The sequence below is a fragment of the Falco biarmicus genome, chromosome 7 (assembly GCF_023638135.1).
Source record: "Falco biarmicus isolate bFalBia1 chromosome 7, bFalBia1.pri, whole genome shotgun sequence".
Lineage (NCBI taxonomy): Eukaryota > Metazoa > Chordata > Aves > Falconiformes > Falconidae > Falco > Falco biarmicus.
Window position 1 is genome coordinate 71,858,396 of NC_079294.1, and position 19,099 is coordinate 71,877,494.

The 19,099-nt window shown below is 43.3% G+C and overlaps 1 protein-coding gene across 2 annotated transcripts in view; it reads left to right on the forward strand.

Moving 5' to 3' along the window:
- Positions 1–19,099, forward strand: part of NPTN (neuroplastin) — a 59,710-nt gene that overhangs the window by 37,332 nt on the left and 3,279 nt on the right. For both annotated transcript variants that reach the window (XM_056346369.1, XM_056346370.1), the window contains 2 exons: positions 8,225–8,358; positions 9,898–10,171. In XM_056346369.1, coding sequence (XP_056202344.1) covers positions 8,225–8,358; positions 9,898–10,171 — 408 coding nt within the window. The remainder of the gene's footprint in view (positions 1–8,224; positions 8,359–9,897; positions 10,172–19,099) is intronic.

Below are 19,099 nucleotides of genomic sequence, written 5' to 3' on the forward strand. Positions count from 1 at the left end.
TAAACTACTGCCACAATACAGTTGTTCGTTTGTTGAATAACTGTGGAAATTACTGGCCCACTGCTCTGCAGTAGCTGTGGTTTGTCCCTTATATGCTGTAGTAAGATGGAATTGATGCAATATGGCAGCTTTGTTGGTCAAAGGCAGATGAGTTTATAGAAAAAATGTGTTAAAAAGTCTTGCAAACAGCCTATGTGCATCTGGGACTATACTGATGCTGGTTTTATGAAGGTGTACTGTAAACTTGTTTGAAATCTACGTTAGCATTACTTACCATCTTCCTTACACATTCAGCTTAAATATGGAGCTTCCTCTACTGCTGTTTGAAAATAGCAAATGGGAAGGAGGAAGCTTCACACTATCTCTTAGCACCCCTGTGCCAGTGATGCAGCCTGTCCTGATCTATATTGTGATCATTGCTGTTTAAATTGGGTATCACAGATCTGTAGCAAAAGCTGACAGCTGACCTCTTTCCTGGGAACTTCTGGTGCCCCACTGCATGGTCAGGTTCCTGAATCTGAAGTGAGGAAGTGGGGGTAATTCGGCAGTCTGTGTGAAATGACAAATGCAACAGTATTATTCTGAATGCCATCTTTCCTCTCTAGAGAACAGCGCTTTTTGAACCATACAGTTTCCTGGGGAAGAGAAATATTGCCATATACATAAGCATTCTGACAGATTGCTGTACCAAGAAAAGCTTGCTGATTTTCTGTATCGATTTTAAAAGGTTTTTTCCCATGATTTTGCATAAAACAACCTATCAAAATATACCTAGTGTTTAACCAGATCTGGCACAGAAGCTATCTGTGCAAGGGAAGAAGGAAATTAAAATATGTGCGCGTGCAAGTGCACCCCAATTTCCTGTTGGCCCAGCTAAGAGGTGTATGGCATGTGAACACGTGAGAAATGGACTTACTGATTAAAAATCTTGACTGAATCTCTAAAAGTAATTATTGCCTTGCTTATAGCAAGTTGAGTTCAAACTTACATTGTACTTCTGGTCACCATGTCTTCTGGGTGTTGAAGGTATATTGGTGTAGGGTCGGGGTTTTTTTCTTTTTGGGGGGGCTTTTTTTGCATTCTGCTCTTACACTGTAGCTACTAAATCTTCTAATATCTCAATTAACAACTTATAGTCCTTTCTGCCTTCTCTAGGTTGCTTTGGGTGACAAACCACTTTTAGAGACAGGAAGTTTAACTTTGGTAATAGATGAAGACCTTTTAAAGCTTTGTATACATCTCTGCTGTCTGCTGCCAGACAGGGACACTGAGAGAACTTGGCAGAGAGGTTTCCAGGGGCATAGGATTTAACGCTGTAGAAAGAAAGAATCATATCTGAAGTATTGGCACAAAAGGTAGAGGGAAAATAATAACTAACAACTTTTCACAGGTAATTTATACATAAATACAAATGAATAGTCATCAGTTAGAAGCTAATGACTCCAGCACCACTCCTGGGAGGTATTACACCTGCAGCTTGCTCTGCAGTCGCAATCTGGGACTCAGTAACTATTCACCTGCTCCTCCATAAAGCATTGCAAGAGTGGCTGATGTGCCTCAAATTCCTCCTTGGCAGAAAGAAGTACCAGGGCTTGTCTGGGGTGGGAAGTACTTTGTCAAGTCATCTGCAAAGCAAATTGGAATGCATGTGTACTTTTAAACTGAAAAGATGCTTTCCTATTGAACTCCTGATATTTGGAAACTTTAGTAGTAATAAATTTGGGCTGCATTTAAAAGCACAAGTTGGAGAACTTTGCAGTCTTTTTGCAGTCCTAGTATTGTACATGAATTCATTCCGATCAGAGAGTACTCATTTAGTCACTGCTCCTGGAAGAGCCATACAGCTGAACTTGTATCGCACATGCTTTCTTGGATGTAAATGTCTCTGAATAATATCCATGCTAGTGGCAAAGAATATACGGGCTTTTTTTTTTTTTTTTTTTTTTTACTTTGCTAGGGAAGGCATTCTCTGAGACTCCTGCAGTTTGGTGTAAATATTCTACATATTCTGCCAAAGAATTCTTGAAGCAAACAGATTTTTGATACTGCTTCACGTGTGGAGATGTTTCCTAGTTGTTAATCAAGGCATATGTGATGGCATTGATGCATGAATCTTGTTTGACCTTGCAGCTGCCATAATTTAATGCTTACCTGCTTGTGAGGCCTGTCGCAGTATTTGTGGTTAAGCAATTGTACATAGATTTAATGGCTTAATTGTGAATTTAATTATACTGCAGTTTTTAACTGCTGATGCACATAGAAATGATGGTTTTGAATATGAAAGTGCTTGTAGACCAAAATAGTGACTTTCTGACAACTTGTGAACAGCTTTAACAAATGCCTCGCAGCAGATGTAATCCAGGATATACCAGTGCCATTTGCCTTTTATGTAATGTTGCCTGTTTTCTTCCTGAATCTCTACATGTGCTGCGTAAGAAGCTTAAAAATTCAGAAACATGAGCTTCGCGTTAGAATTGCTAGGTGTGCTTGCATATTGAAAGCAGATTTTCTTGGTAAAAAAAAAATGACTAGGGCAGTGGTAGTATGAAAATACTGGGGTTTAGTGTCGTTCTCTTGGAGTTCCCAGGAATGGCTTAAGTCTGCTTCCCTCAGACAGTCCGGCTGTCGGATAAAGTGTCTGGTGGAGACTGAGTATTCTTGCTCAAGTTCTGAGAGCTGTTAGGGCATTGTGTGAGTGCAGATCTAAGCCTGAAATAACAGGCTGGGTAAATACAAGTATTAGGAGGATTCTGCCTTGAGGGAGGGATCTTTTTCCCACCCTTTGTTTTTGCAGTGAAGTCGGCTGGCTGAGAGCGTTGCAGGTGACCAGGACATGATGTATGACGTGGCTATTTTCAGCAGGAACAGTGGTGATGATCCTGCCAGGCACTAGCCAGGATGCAGCGTGTGCTATCTACCAAAAAAGTATGCTTTTTTTAATTGTTTTGTTGCCACATGGTGGAAATACCTGCAGTGCTTTTGCAGTGTTGTGATGCGAGAGCTCTGAAAACTTGAAGATTAAAAGAAAGCAGAAAAAGCCCAAAATACAACTGTGAAGACTTCTGCCTCTGCAATCTTTTTGCTCTTATCAGGATCTTGGGAGAAGGAGGATGAAACAAGTTTGTCTTTCTATCTTCTGATACTCCAAACCATTGTCCAGTGCAGAGCAGCTGCAGTGAAAACCAGATGGCGAGGAACATGCTTCCAGTTCCCTCTGCTGCCCAGATACCAATGCATGTAGCATGGCTGATGGGGGAGTGCATCTGTTCTCTTTCCTTTCAAGGCTCCCTTCTTTCTGTGCACCTGTACAGGTAGTTTTTTTTTAATGCCTCTTCCTATAAGGCCTTTCTGCCATTATCTCATCGAGGGGATTCTTCTGAATTCCTTCCTCATCCCTCACTCATTTTGCACTTTTCTCTTCTTATCCTCCCCAGTTGCTATAGATTTCCCAATAGCAAGTGCTCAGACCAGTTCTGTTGGCTGCTTCCGAGAGACATAGAACTTACCACTTTTGAAAAATCCTTTTGTTATACCCCCTAATTTGAGCTGAGCTAGGGACTTTTTGTTTCGCATGCCATACCTGCACTCAGAATGTTATTCTTCCACTTTTACTCTGGCTCCAGGCCAAGCAGCATGCTGGAAAAGGAGTGGTTATTTCAGCAGCCTTGGAAGATCTTGGTTTCTTGACTCCTGGCTGTCTTAAACCTCTACTACGGTTTCACAGTGCTGTACCAGAAATTAATTAGGAAGTTGGGCATTCTCTTAGCACAACTGTATTTTGGAATGATCCTAAGCATTACACCGAAAATGCATGTCACGTTCTCCCTTCTCACAGTACCCAAATGGTGTCTTAACTCTCTGCTCAGGCTATAGAGGTAGACATGGATTAGAATTATAATGCAGAAAAATAAATCTCGCAGAGCCATTTTACTAGGTCACCCATAAGACATAATAGTTTTTACATGCAAGAATATTTTTAGGTGCTTTTGCCCTTGCTTTAATTTTGTCTGTTAATGGGAAAACTTGAAGGGGTTTTGTTAACTGGGACATGGTTTGGAAGTATTATGCATTATTAGTTTTCCTCTCCTCTTTAGCAATGCTAGTAAAATACCTTGAAAATACCTGGAGGAAGGGCTGAATATCTCCTTTTTATCAAGAAATGACATTGTGTGCCCTGTAACATGAAAAAAACCCCACCCTCTTTTCAGAGCTGTATTAAAAGCATACCATTCAGAAAGCTGCTACACAGTATATTTTGTGCTTATTGGGCGCTTGAAGTGTGGAGGTCCAGTGTTTACTCTGGCACAAACCCTCTTTCTGATGTGATTTAGTGTAAAACTATCAAAACAACGTTGCTTTTCAGAAGCCATTCAAAAATGGCCTAATTCTGTATTTATTCTGATATTTTTTTAGCAATTAATGTAAACCAGCCCTACCTCTTTTTGTTCTTCCATGTGCTGTTTCAAACCAACCTTCAGTGTTTAGTTTTCCTGTTTCACAATGTAAGAATAAAAAAAATTTTGCTTTCTTTTATCAGGGGCAATATCTTGGTTTCGTTGATGTAGGAGTTGACGTAGCATGTTGTATCCACGTCTCCACAGCCAACTGTATCTGAATGGAGATGTGGATTCTGCTGCTTAAAAGGTGAAATCCTAAATCTTTTCTGAACAAAACCTATTTCGATTTGGTGCTTTATCTGTTACTGGCACTAGAGCAGAACGGTGTAAGAAAAATCTCGACTTGAAATGCTTCACAGGAAAACGTATCTCTTGGCTACATCTGTGACTGGGGTCAGTTGCAGCGGTATTTTATATTTTGTGTAGCAGAATACAATTTGCCAAACAGTTTGGTTGAATAAGTGTACTGGATTAATGTCTCAGCTGTATCTTGAAAAAGACTAGCATCATGCCTTGAAATATTAATATTCCATGTAGCGCTCCCCTCAGACTGCATACAAAAATAGCCCCTGCCCTAGCAGAGCTGGAAATGGCTGCTGCAGAGCCGTGCCCAGCAAGGGAAGAGAAGAATGTATTCTTGGCACTTATGCTCTCATTGGGATAACCTGGCAAAATGTCCTCCTCTTAAAGAAATATAATTATCACTTGGCTGTAGGAGAACACTAGGTCACCCTGCGGTAGAAGGTAAGGTGTCCTAGAAAGCTTTCCTTCTTTCTTTCTTAGCAACCTTACAGGAAAAAGTGGGGCAGCTGCAGTGCTGACTTTTACTGTACCCTTTTCCCTGCAAGGCTCTGCTTTGCCTCACTGTCTGCTGGTAGATGGCAGTGAAAAACGGAGTGCTGACAGATGGAGACTGTGTGGGGCTTCAACTTTAAGCTGTTGGATCCTATTTCTTCTTTTCCTAATGGGGGTAGTTTGTAATCGCTTTTGACAGCCCCTCGGTGCCAGTTTGGAACTGTCGCCTTGCCACCTTAAATCTTTCTCTTGTGCTTTGCTTCTGCTGGCCTTTCGTTTTCATTACGTTGGATGAGATCTCTGCATATCATCCTCAACTAAGCAAAAACCGCAGGGAAGTCGCTGCGCTTACGTAGTTCCTGCGTAAGAGAACTTTCCAAGCCTAGCAAGGAAGAGATGATGCCTTTCAGTCGATCACAAGATGAAATTCACTTCTTGTTGGAACACCATCTTTAGGAATAAATGTTTTTATTCCTCTTTGAAGCTGCAGACGATGGTTTGAAAGGACGATGCAGGTGCACATTGGTGCTTAGTATCCTGAAGATGTAACGCAGCATGCTCAACTGTAAAGCTGATATATTTTCTGCTTGGAGACCTTCAGCTTGAAAACTTAATTTCCTCCAAGTATTATTGCCCCCTGTAGAAATAGGTAATGTGATCACTTAGCAAATATGGATTGTTCTTGCTTCAGTTTATATATAAACAGTTCATATATTGTTTCCAGCTTGCTTCAGTTTCTATAGCTGGCAGCTTCTTTTTGCACAAGACCAGAGAATTGTTAGGATTTGGTGTCTTCGTTCAGTTCATGTCTTGTGTTTCTCAAAGTGTTTTCGTGTTTGATGTGTGAAGATACATTTGAAGTGTCAGTTTTCTTAAAGATAAATAAAATGCCTAGCGCCTTGTTCTTACATATCATGGTTATGGTTAGCATCATCTTGCAATTAGTTGGCATTAGTCTAGCTTCATCTGTCGGTCCTGCTGTATGATCATGTATATTCAGTGTCATTAGCAAAGCCGTTATTTGCCTGTGTGGATACTTACAGACTCTGTTCATGTACTTCCTTCACCACCTTCCTTACAGGATGATACAACCATAGTATTTTTCTTAAGTAACAAGCTCTTTTTCAGCTCCCTACTGAAAAGATGTTTACTTAAATATCGCTGGGGGGTGGGGAAGAGAACTTTTAACATTAAAATTATTATAAAATGACATAACTTCCTTAAGGGTTCTACCAGAAGTCCTGGATTTAGTTTTAATTTCTGGTGGGCAGTTATCTCTGCTAAGAAGCTGGCCTCTGTGTCCTCTGCAGCAGCATCCACTGTGGAGGATCTGTTCAGCCTGTCAATGCATGCTGACAGCTCTGGCTGCTCCTGAATAGGAGCAAATCAGGTGTTTAAAAATGCAGCTGAGTGTAATAATTCTGTAAGTGGTAAGTGCGTGTTTCTTTACATGTCAAATGATCAGAACTTCTGCAGAACTCACACGTGTTGGAAATCCTGTTTGAATGTACACAGGCATTTTGAGAAAAGCCTAGGTTGGTCAGCATCTCCTGATGGTGGTTTTTTGGGTGAATATGCACATACTAAGGAACGCTGTAGCTTAGGTATTCTTACAGCCATGATTTTTCTGTTGTTCAGAAGCTTATTTTAATTCTGCCTCTAACAACATTGTCAATCGGCTGCATTACTGTCCAAAAAGAATCTTGCAGGAATAAAGCATGGGGTGCCTTCTGCATCTGAAAAGCCCTTGCCTTTGAAATGTGATAATTCCTTTAGCTTTTAAACTTGCTGAACATTTTCCCAGAGTTGTGATGTAATTTTTGGGAAGAGCAGTTTCAGCTGATGCTGTCTGGGTGCACAAGATGTTTTGCTTGGTCTTAGCTGCAGCTGATCAGAACTGTGAAATCTGCTTAACTCCTTTAGCTTGCAGCTGCAAGATGAGCTGCCAAAACCCCCTACCTGCTTGTAGGGGTTGCGAGTGGTAAAGGGAACTCTCCTTGAATAGGCCCTTGTAATAAATTCCAGTGTCTGGGGAGCCTTTTCCTGGAGCGCTCTGGCTGGACTTTGGCTGGATTAACAGGTCAGTATCCTGCGATCACACAGCAGGCCACGTGTGGCATAATTAGCAAGCTAGAAAGCGAATGGGCTTTAAAGGTGGTCACTACAGCACCAAAGCCATCTGCTTAAGCGAAGGTTCAGCTCAGGCAGTCCATTGATCCATCGTAATCTCTCGTGAGGTATTAGGCTGCAAGGGGCTGCTGTGACAAACAGCAGTGACGTTATTTATAGATGAATCAATTACAGAAGACCCTCTGCTGGTATTCAGGGCTGTGTTTTCCTTGCAGTTGCCCAGCTTCACCTGTAACCCTCCTTAAAATATATATATTTGTATATAGGCTAAACAAAATGATTCTGTGTTGGAGGGATTTTGCCTTCTGATTGCAGATACCCAGGAGTGGTGTCACTGAGGCGTAACAATCGGAGAGCGTTCACAAGTCACAGCATGTCTGTGGACCGAATCTAAAATCTTGCTGCAGGGAAGGATACCTTGATTCATCTTTCAGAAATTCATGTTAAGGCAATATCAGTTTGGCATCCTGATGCGATGGGCAGGCTGTAACCAGAATCTCTGACAGCTCTGTTTCAAAGCTGAAAAGGTACTGCAGAGCTGCAGGGACCTCCTGAGCAGTGGGGACGGGGACGTCAATGTTTCTCGGCTTCCTGCACTAGGGAACAGCTGGGCCATCAAAATTTTGTAGGGTTTTGGTACATAAATCAAGTTCGATGTTGAGATTCCTCCCTCGTCCGTCAATTTGTCTGGCAAATCAAGTCTGAATGACATTCTTGCGGTTGAGATGCTGTTTGGAGAGACATGGGAATCACAATTTTTCTTCTGTAAGATCGACTCAGTGTGGGAAAGGAACAGCTTCCAGGGAACTTGTGGCTTATTTTCTATTCACATTCTCAGCGCTTGAAATACCTCTCTTTAAAGAGCAGCTTGTGAACACAGGTTTTTTTCTTTTGTTTTGTAGCTACTCCTGACATCACTGGCCACAAGCGAAGTGAAAATAAAAATGAGGGGCAGGAGGCCCTTATGTACTGCAAGTCCGTGGGCTTCCCGCATCCCGAGTGGGTGTGGCGCAAGAAGGTCAACGGAGTATTTGAGGTAAGAAACCTGGGGAGTCAGGTATGTATTAACCTGCCAAACCCACAGGAAGGAAGGAAACGAGCACCTTGGGTTTAGGGATATATTCTTTAGGGTGCCTTGTAACTTCTGGAAATGGAGTTCCTCAAAAGTCTGATACCTTAGTGAGTGAAGCGAAGGTTTTTCAGCAGCAGCAAGTACCAAGTGGCTATTTCTATTGCTGTTGTGTGAACAGAGTTGCCGACTGCATTGCTGCTGGGCAAAGTTAGGAACTGTGCAGAGAGGTGTGGTGTTCAGGGTATCTGCTACAAATTGCAAGATGTGAGTTATGAAATGTGATTTAAAAATGCATTTGGTTATTAATTTCTCAAACTGCTTTCCAGTTTTACTGGCTGAGCTCACAAGACTTAATATGAGGAAGTTGCAGTGATACCTGTTAGTGTTTAAGTGAGGATATTTTTTCCATGTAGCAACTGATCTAGTGAGCAAAGAGAATTTGACTAGTAATTGGAATAGCAGAAGAGAAGCTGGAAGTTGCTAAACCCTTCAGCCCACCTGTTTTGTATGTTGCTGCATGATCTGCCAGAGGTAGAAATTTGATTGACAGATGAAGAAAAAAATGTTAATCAAAAAACAGTTTGGTTTGGTTGTTCACTGTTAAGTGTGAGCTTAAATTTTTATAAGACAGTGCTATACAAGTGATTTAACAAGTGCTGTGAGTCATCAGTCCACTGTGGTGGTGTGCAGGTTTCCCTTCACGCCATCTTTCTGGTGAGGTTATTCGATAAGTTCATCCAAGATTAATTTTCAGGAAGATCAGACATCCATACTTCGTAAAAGTTTGCTCCTTTTTAATTCTCTAAGCATAAGCAACTCTGGAAGTCTCTTTTTCAAATGTAGGACAAATATGGCACCTTGAATTCCAGCTTCTCTAAATATTTTTGAAGTTGGTGGCCTAGGCTGCCCTGACCACAAATCTGTGAGCAGTGCCTCTTTCTTTTAAAAGCACAGCAAGGGGAAAATTTTATTAGGGCCGCTGTACCTTAAATAGTTAGAAAATACTATCTAAGGCAGTGTAATCTAAACTGGTACTGCTTTTCTTTTTCCTCTCTACATTGAAATTGTTTTGTCCTCTGCTAGGGAATGTATCCTCTCTCCTGTTACTTCTCTCATCTGTTTAGGTCGACCTGTTTCATCTTATTGCTGTTAACTGGTGAATGGAGTGTAACGGCTTCTCGTGAAGCAAAAGGCTGAGAACACAACATGGTAGCTTAAGTGATCACAACTGCTGGCTTTTTATGGCTGATACTGTTTAAGTAGGATGAAAATACAGGTTGTCAGTTAAGCTGGCATTTTTTGTTGTTGCTTTGAAGCACAGTTCACTTTAGCAAGAGATACAGAATAAACGCTAGTAGTGAGCTTTTCTGGTGTGTTAGGGAACCAGCCTCTATGCAAGAATCCCTCAAATCTTTTCTAGTTTCCGTGACATACAAATGAAGGGGCACCAGAACTTAATAAAGTTCTTGCTCTTTTCCTCTTTCACATTTCTCCTTTTATCAGGACATCAACAACTCCTCTGGCAGATTCTTTATTTTAAATAAAGACAACTACACTGAGCTCAGCATCACAAACCTACAGATAAATGAGGATCCTGGCGAGTATCAGTGCAATGCAACCAACCAGGTCGGCTCTGTCTCAGTCACAACCATCCTCCGTGTCCGCAGCCACTTGGCTCCCCTCTGGCCCTTTTTGGGGATCTTGGCAGAAATCGTTATCCTCGTTGTCATCATAGTTATTTATGAGAAAAGGAAGCGGCCGGATGAAGTCCCAGACGGTAAGTGTGCTCAAAGCCGCTTGTAAGGAGGAAAAACCCCAACCCAAACCAAAATACATAGTGAACTTGTGGAAGCAGGACGGAGTGGGGCTTTGGCAGGAAGGACCGGCAGCCCAGTTTGTTCAGCTCAGAGATCTTTGCTTTCTCATCTGTTCCCTCTCCAAACATTAAGCCCAGGAGGTGCAGAGGGTCCCAGTACTGCGTGGATTTCCCAGAGATCTCAGACTGTGTGGGGGGAGGGCAGTTGTTTCACTGTCTTTAAAGCTTTTGTTGCACAAGGGGTCTAGTGCTCCTGTCTCTTTCCTGCTGTATTAGCCCTGAGAAATCCTGCCCATCAGCCCAGTACGGGGGGCGGGGAGAGAACCAGAAACACTCTAATCCAGGATGGCACTCACTCCGTATGGCATTGGGATTGGACACTGGGCAGGTTTTGTGATGGAACATTATGCTTAAAGGGATTGGGACTGCAGAGATGCTTCAAAAATAAAACATGTTTTCAATGTTAAAAGAGTAGGGGTAGGGCTCTTACTTTGGTGTGTAACTGAACTTGTATTTAAGGAATGCTCTGGAAACCATCCAGTTGTAATACCCACTGAGTTATAATTTCTAAAGATTAGGTTTTTATTGCCAGGTTTGATGGTAACACTAATTAGTTAAACTGTGTTTGGCACACAAAAAACCAGTAACTGTTTCTTTCATCTTTGAGCTGCTTCTGCATACCTTCCTCTTTAAAGGATAGGGGAGGGGTCAGTTTGAGGCTAAAAATAAGGATTTGAAAGAACCAGATTCAGAAACAGGTTTTAACATGACACCCAGCTGCTTACTACAGTGTTTATCAAGAAAACCTGTCCAAGGAATCCATGTGCGAAGTGGCTGGTGTGCCATCGTGCTGGAGGAGCATGATGCATCCAGCTAATGGAGCAGGTGCTTTAAAGTACATGGAGGGCAACGTGCTGAGTCAGTGTGGGAAGCGCTGAATCACTGGTGTCTTCCAGGGTTGAATGAGCCCTCTAGCGTGGCAGGTACCACACGGCTGCCTTCGGAAGTTAGCTTGTGCAGCAGTGACTAGTCAAGCTGTGCAAGGGATTGGTAACAGTGCAGCATGACGTTTGCCTTTTGAGATGAAAATACAGGTGCTGCAACAGTGACCTGCTTGTGAAGTCTGGGCAAAACCAACTGCGTGGTTCCTGAGCTGTGTTCCAGAGAATGAAAAAAAATAAATCTTGCATAACAGATAATAAGTGCTTATATTTTGAGAATGGCTGAGGCTTGGATCACTTCTGTAGCAGATCAAAGCAGTCTTAAGTAGTGCATACCTAGAGGAAACTAGCTTTTGATCTTAACCACTTGAGTAGCATTTACTAACTGCTTATAGAGCATGCATTGAGACTGGTCTAGGTGTGTATCCAACAAAATTTAAACTGTGTAGTGCATGTTCCTCTGCATAACTAACAGCTTCACAGTGGCTAAGGGGTTTATACCGCCAGCAGTTGTCCTCGAAGTGGCTCTCAACCAGCCCAGAAAACTTGAAAAAGATAATTTATGGGAGAAAGGCAAGAGAACACTTATTGCTAGGCTGCACTGGCCTAGCTTAGCTCTCAGGGTGGCTGGGGAGAATCACACCTCTGTGGTGGTGGCTGGTCATAGTTCCCTGCATTTCAGAATCTCATTTGATAAAGTTTCACGAGGACTGAAACAAGATACCAGATTGTAATTTGATGTGTAAATATTTACTGCAAACAGCCTCAAACAGACTTAATGCAATAGAAATTGGCTTTGACTTGACCAGACGGCAGCACAGCCACCACGGCAATGTGGGTAAGCACACGTTGCTGTGAGGAGTTCACTACCCGTTTGCTTGAAAGGCTGAAGGTTTCCTGGTTGGTCTGGCCACTCCTGAGGGAGCCAGGCTCATCATCTCTGACGGAAGTGTCCTAGATGATGGGCCAGGTAGCTGAGGTTACTAAATCTGCTTGCTCGGTCTGCTGTTATTGTGAAGGCGGCTAAGCTTGAGTCCTGGAGAGCGATGCACCTCTGTGGTGGACAAATAGTTTTCCCTGTCCACTTGGAGGACAAAATCTAATACTGCATATCACAGCCAGTATCTGTGCATTAGGTTTGCCTGGATGAAGAGACACAGTCGGTATAACATGTTCTCAGCTGAAGGCCGACTTGAGTCCCTTGGGTACTCTTGCATTTTCTGTAATGGCATTTGGAGCTTTCTGTGATACCGTGGTGGGAAACACTCTCTTAATAAGCAGGAGCACTTTACAAATGCATATGTGAGAAATCGTTGATAGTTTTGCTGATTTTCACACTTGGATGTTTTACTTAAATTATTCTTATTTCAAATACATTGTAACGAAATGCCAAAGTTATTGTTTTAATGCAATGGCATTGAAACTCTCTGCTTGCAAAATCATACATCTGCCTCCGCATGCTGTGGTGATCTGTAGTGGGTAACATCAATGAGTCTATAGGTGAGCGAGCAACTCATGCAGATAGTATTCTAAGCACTGTATTACTTAATAGCAATCTTATTTGGCAAGAGCAGTGATCTCTCAGCTATCAGATGGTTTTCTGATTTTTTTTTTTTTTTTTTTTTCCAGAAAAATATTGGTTTTGATGGGTTGAGCTTTTAGGACAAGGGTTGTGCTTGTGCCAGATCTTCATATGAAGCTGCTGCAGCAATAATGGTTGAGATTTTGGGTCCTCCTTGCTAACAGGGTAAAAAGCCTGGTAGCCCCATCAGCAGAGTAACATCACTGAATGGCTCTTCTTCCTGGGATGTGAATTTTGTCCTTGGACCACTCCAGATTTTTCCTTAGATTCCTTCATATTCCCCACCATCACCCCACTCCCTGTGGCAGAATAACTCTGGAGCTTCCTTACTCACTAGACTTCTCTGTTCTTCCTCTGCTCTGGAGTAGCAGGTAGAAGCAGCCAAAAAATCCCAGCCATGTCTGAGGATGGATGGCCATTTTGCATCTTTCCTTGGACCACTGCCTAGTGGATCGTTACCACTGCGCTTGGTACATCCTCCTGCTGCAGGCTGTCTGTTGCTGCAGATACGGTGTCTGCTACCAGTAAACAGCCTAAATGTTGGGGTGCAAGCTTTTTACCTGTAGTCTCGCCCCTCTGCAGTGCTTCAGAGTGGCCCATGGGGTGCCCCCAGATCCTGCCTTACGGAGACGGGGTCTCCCTTCAGTCAGGTTTGCTTTCCCCTTGAGAGTCCGCTGACGTGCTGGCTAATGTCTGTCCTGTTGGGAGGATCTCTGGAGTGAGGATTTCTGCATAGACCTAGTGCAAAGGTGACTTAATTCAGGACACTTTTAAGGATTTCTTTAGAAGTTTTGGAGAAGAACAGTGATGCTAAATATGGTAACGTCCACTGTATAGATACAGAAAAACCAAAGCCTCTCTGGAGCTGAAGAAACTGTTAAATTGACACCTGGAAGTGCACCCGCAGCCCGTGCGGAGCCTGGCTGATAACACTGTAGGATGGAATGCAGCTGAACTGTCTTGGGTCTTGCTGGGAGATGCTGGTGCCCACACTGGGCTCTTCCTCGTGCAGTACCCGGTGACATAGTTTCTAGGGCTGGATTCATTAAGCCTCTGCAAGTTACAGGCAACCCTTCGGGGTGTGCTGTGTTCATTCCCTTGGATGAAACCAGCCCAGGCAGAAAGCTGGAGTGGGATTGCTCCAGGCCTCACTAACAGGCATGCTTAATTGGAGTCCTCTTACTTTTCTCAGCCCTACTAGTCTGTCTTCGCTGGAGTGCTGCTTTCCAGCCCATCTTGCTGCTCTTTCTTGAGAAGCGTATTCAACTATTTAGCATTTCTGCATCTCCAAAGAATCCTCCAGTTCAATGTAGCATAAGGCAGTGAGACAGGAAATCCTGCGGGTCCCTCCCACTCTACCCTGATGGAAGAACTGTTTGTAGAGAAGTATGACATTCTCAGACAAACCTCAGAAGTATTGATTAAAAAAAAAAAAAAAAACCTCAACAAACCAGAGAAGTAATTTCAGTGTTTGTATTTGCAGTGTACTTGTATACGCACAAGAGTGTATTTGTAAGAACTTCAGAGAAAATAGAGTGGTCTTACAGCTACATCAGGGGAAAAAAAAAAAAGGCAAGGCCTGAGGGCTGTACCTTTTTGGTGAGTCTGAACATAAGTGCCAAAAAGGACTTTTGATAACTGATGCTGAACAGGAGCACCCAGTTACTGGTGGGAGATGTGACTTCAGAGAGAAACATTATCTGTGTCCTGGAAGGTGTCTGGGATGCTTTCCAGAGTGCTTGGGAACTCTACCTGGCCAGCCAAAATAAAGACAATTGAATTCCCTTTCCCTCTCTCTCGTCTCCATGTTACACAAGCTAAAAATTACCTGCCTCAGCGTGCCAACTACCTCATCTCTTGGCAGATGGGTAGAGTGACAGATAACCTGGTTAAATTTGGAGCAGTTCTCAATTTACTGCTCAGCTGCAGGGTGAGGCTGCTTAGGTTTCAGAGCTCGGGGGGACAAAGGGCTGTGTGTTACAAGACACGATATATTCGCTGGCTGTACAAAAGGTGTTACCTCCATCTAGAAGTGCTGCCATGCTGGAAGAGCAAGAGTGCTACTTTAACTTTGGCATTTCCTCACTGCAGTTTGTTGTCATTTGTTGTTGGGGTTTTTTTGTTGGTTTTGTGTTTTGTTTGTTGGGGTTTTTTTGCATGGACCTTGCTTTTTGCGTTTAGTTGAACTGCTTTTTATGCCATGGAACAGGGCTGCTCAGTAGCTCTTTTGCTAATGTTTCCTCCTTCACATAATTCAGATTTGTCGGCTTACTCTTTTTTTTTTTTTGATTGTTTTTTCTTCCTGCTGCTGTATAGCAGAAGAAGGAAATTTGCACCCGTGAAATCTGTATTTCCACCAGAAATGGTGTGAAGATGGCATTGGTGGGTGCCCAGTGCAGGTTCTTGCCGTTGTGCCTGTGGATTAGGGGCATTCTCATCCTCCTGGGAGGGGAGGTGACTGCAGGGAGTACGTCCAGTAACCTGCCCGCAGGTGTGAGCCCCCCTGCATCCAAATTATGTACTGAAAGGAGGAAGGGAGGGCAGATGGCCCTTGAATTCCTGCGCTCTTTCAAAATGAGAGTGTTGACTTGCTTTACAATGGTGAAGCAATATATGGATCATATACCTTCTCCAGAGAGCAGCTAGGTTTTGTAGAATGAAGAGTGGGTGAATAACGTGCAGCTTCCAGTGGCTTTTGGTGATGAAAGCTGCATGACCATGGCATGTTGAGGCCAGAGACGCTGGCGCATCACTGCATGTATGATGGGAAACGGTCTCAGCAGGGACTGCTGATGCATTTTGCTCAGAATGCAAGTTGCTTGGGCTTCCCTTGACAAGAAAAGGAAGCAAATAGCTTTTTATTCCTCTGTCGTATAGCTTAAGCTGCTTATTTTTGATAGACAGCCATGAGCCATTGTGACCTGAATGTAGTATTTCAAAGATCCCTAAAGAAAGTAGGTTTTGTTGTTGTTGGATCGAATAGCCTGCAGTTAGCAGAGGCACTGTTTTAAAGGGTGTGTTCTGGGGTAAGTAGAAAGTAAAAACTTCTTGGCTACATTCCCCTGTAGGAATGTTGACAGTTTTTACTTTAAATTCCGTGTTCTACGTGATCTTCAGTTCAAAGCCGCGAGGTGACTGTGTTTATAACATTTTTCATTCTTCCCTTTCTCATTTCTCAGCTTAGTACAAAGACTTTCCATAAATGTTTTTCTGCTCCGGCTCTGCAGAAGCTCCATCCATATCCCCACATTCTTTCTAATACTCATTCTTTTTTTCTTGACTTTCCCTGTTCCTGCTATTACTGTAAGTAATTTAAAGAACAAAATGTTTTCACTGAAATGGTTTACCTTATAGTGAGTTAATTTTGGGGTTTTCCCCCCTGCCCCCATTGCCTGCATCTTTCTCTCCCATCCTTAAAATTCATAAAGGGGAGAAAACTGTCAGAGGCACATGGCGAGGCTGTGCAGCTCCCGGCCATACCTGATGGCAAGCATCGCTATGTCACAGCGGTAACTGAACAGCCTGGCTCCCCTGGGCCATTGTGTGCTGCTTTGTTAGATGCTGTTATGGATCCAAATTCCTCCAGTCTGATGTAAGTAGCCTTGGCCAGGGAGCCTCTGCTGCCGCTCGCCCGTGCCCTCGCTCCGCTTCAGAGCAGCGGCTCGTTCTTACTGGTTTGCGTTGTGGAGCAAGGCGAGTGTCTCTGCTCACATCTTCTTCCCCCTCCCTCCAAAGCATTCCGGTTAGGGAAGGCCAAGGTAAGAGCACTGCTCCAAACCCAGCGTTCGTCCTGGTGGTAACTGCCACCTTTGAGTGTGCAGCCGCAGCCCTAAGTGGTTACTGCAGGTTGTAACGTGTGTGTCCCCGCAAACAGCTGCCTCCTGCGAAGGCGTCATGGTCCTGCGTGGCTGTGGACCGCTTCGACTGCTCCATGTGGAGCCTTTTCAATGCTTTACAAATTAAGAACTGAAAAAAATATTTTAAAAATTGATTTTTTCCAACTTGGGCAAACACATCTAAATTTTTATAAACGTTCTCAAAAGTTTTCAAGCCACTGTCAAATTTTCTCTTCCCAGAAAGCAAGATCTTAAGCAAGCTTTTAAATATAAAAACTCCCCAGTAGGCTCTGTGATGGCTCAGGAAAATTACTCTCTGGAGGCTGTAAAGTTGTAACACAGGACCCCAGAGATACCACAGATGCTGGCTTTTCCTTTCGAGTATTTGAACAGAATTTGAACTTTTATACCATGGGCGACTTCCATTGATACTGCCCCGCTCGCTGCCGAGGGTGAGGGCAGGCCTGGGGGCTGCCCTGTGGCCAGGGCTCCTGGTCCGGCTCCTCTGGGCAGGTTTTGAAGCACGAGCAGAAGCAGAGTCCCTTTGGCTGCAAAAATTTGAATGTTAGTGCTGGAAGGACCCGTTAGCTTTTCATTTTTAACTTCTACCCATCATAAGAGGCTACACAAGATTAATTTGATAGTAAAGGTAAGGCCCGTAGCCTTCCAAAGGAGGTGAAAGCAACTGTGTCACATCTAAAATGCCTTATAAATTAAGGCTGAAGTTGGGAGGGGCCACAAAACACAGCCCCCTTCTCAGACTGCCAAAGCGTGACTTACGTTCCCAGACAGTTAATACAAGCGGAGGAACTAAGCAAATCTGTTTGTCATCATCCTGCAGTTCTAATGTCCAGATATTTTTGCCTGGAAGGCTTGATTCTGTGTGTGACACGATGTGTTAAAGACAGTAGCAGTTCTAACCTTTCGGGTCAGAAATGCACAGGCCGGGGCAACGCTGAGCAAGTCATCGCTGTACTTGCGAGAAAGTCTTGGCTGGTTGGGTTTTGGTGGTTTGGTTTTGGGTGTGGTGTGGTTTTTGTTTGGGGTTTGGTTTTGTTTTAATCTTGTATAATACAAGTAATGGGGGTGTTGGAGCCTGCAGATCCCCTCCAAATTCAAAAGCAAATGCCTGCAAAGGGGGGGTTCAGCGTGATCCATTACGAACTTTGCAGCTGACCCGCAAGTGGTGCGGGACGGAGTGAAGCAGCACGCTGTGGGGAGGGTGTTCCTTCTCTGCGGCCGTAGGCTTCACGTACTGTTAGAGACTATCGGTTGCTAGTGCAGGTCTTCTGGCATAAAGGTTTTGAGTTACATTGATATTTGTCGGTTACTATGACTTCTTTTTTTTTTTTTTTTCCCCCCCTTCAATTGCATCATACCCTTAAAAAAATGGTGGTAAGTGTGAGATCTGCATGCTTTGGAGTTTGTTTAATCTCCGCTTCAGTCTATACAACGCACAAGTCATAATGTTAACACTTTTTCTTAAAACTTCTTCATTCACGTTCACAACTAATTTGGATTTCAGTTTGCTGTTTTTAATCTTTATTTAGTCTTAGTTTTCTTATTTTTCTGTTGTTCTGTTGCCCCCTGGTTTTGCTAAGGTTTCGGTCTCTGTCTGTACTGTTCTGGGGGTGCTTTGCCAGCAGGTGAATGGCTGACCAGGATAGTAATGCACAGAGAAATTCTCCCTCCTCGGGCTTATTTTATCTGTTTAGGTGATAGATGGGAAGGGACGAGTGGTGGTGATCCACCGTATAATCTTAAGTATTTCAATAGACATTTTTGTTGGATCTTTGTTAGGAAAAACACCCCATGGCAGCCTTTATATATATGAATCTTTTTTTTTTTTTAAACACACAAAACTACTTACCTGAACTAGGCGTTGAAATATTTCAACAGAGAAGGAAAAATGGTTATTTTCTAGCAAGAGAGAGCTTGTATCTTAATGGTGCAGTCTGGTATTTCTGAAGTCCACCCAAACAAACTCTCAAAGATGTCGATGATGCTTGTTAGAAAGCTGAGGCAGCAGAGTCTTAAAGCAGAACGGCATCGGTAGCAGTACTGACCTGGGGGACAAAGGGCTCTTCCCACCCCACGTGCGGAGGGCAAGCACAGCCTGCTTTAAGATCTTTTGTGAATCAAAAGATACTTGTGGAAGGAAGTTCTAGATTTACTCTACCGTGCTCTGTGTTTCAGTACCTGATGTGTGTCTGTATATCTCCACTGTATATACAACAGCACATTGATGTCTGGTTGTCCTTACTAGTCCTAGTTCTCTCTGTATCTTGTCTGATAGTGTACTGTTGCTGGTAATGGACTTCTGTGGACACTGGTGTGTCGCTAGTGTGTTATTTTGGCTGTAAAGCTCTTGATTTGTGGTTAGTTCTTTTATTTTTTTGAAATATTTTTTTGTTCCGGTCACTGTCTGTGCTAGCGGTGGCTTTGCCTATCCGTTGCCTTGAAGGTACAGGTGGAGTAATGTCCCCTCTGACCGACATTACTCCTAGCGTGTGCTCATGCGGATGCCTAC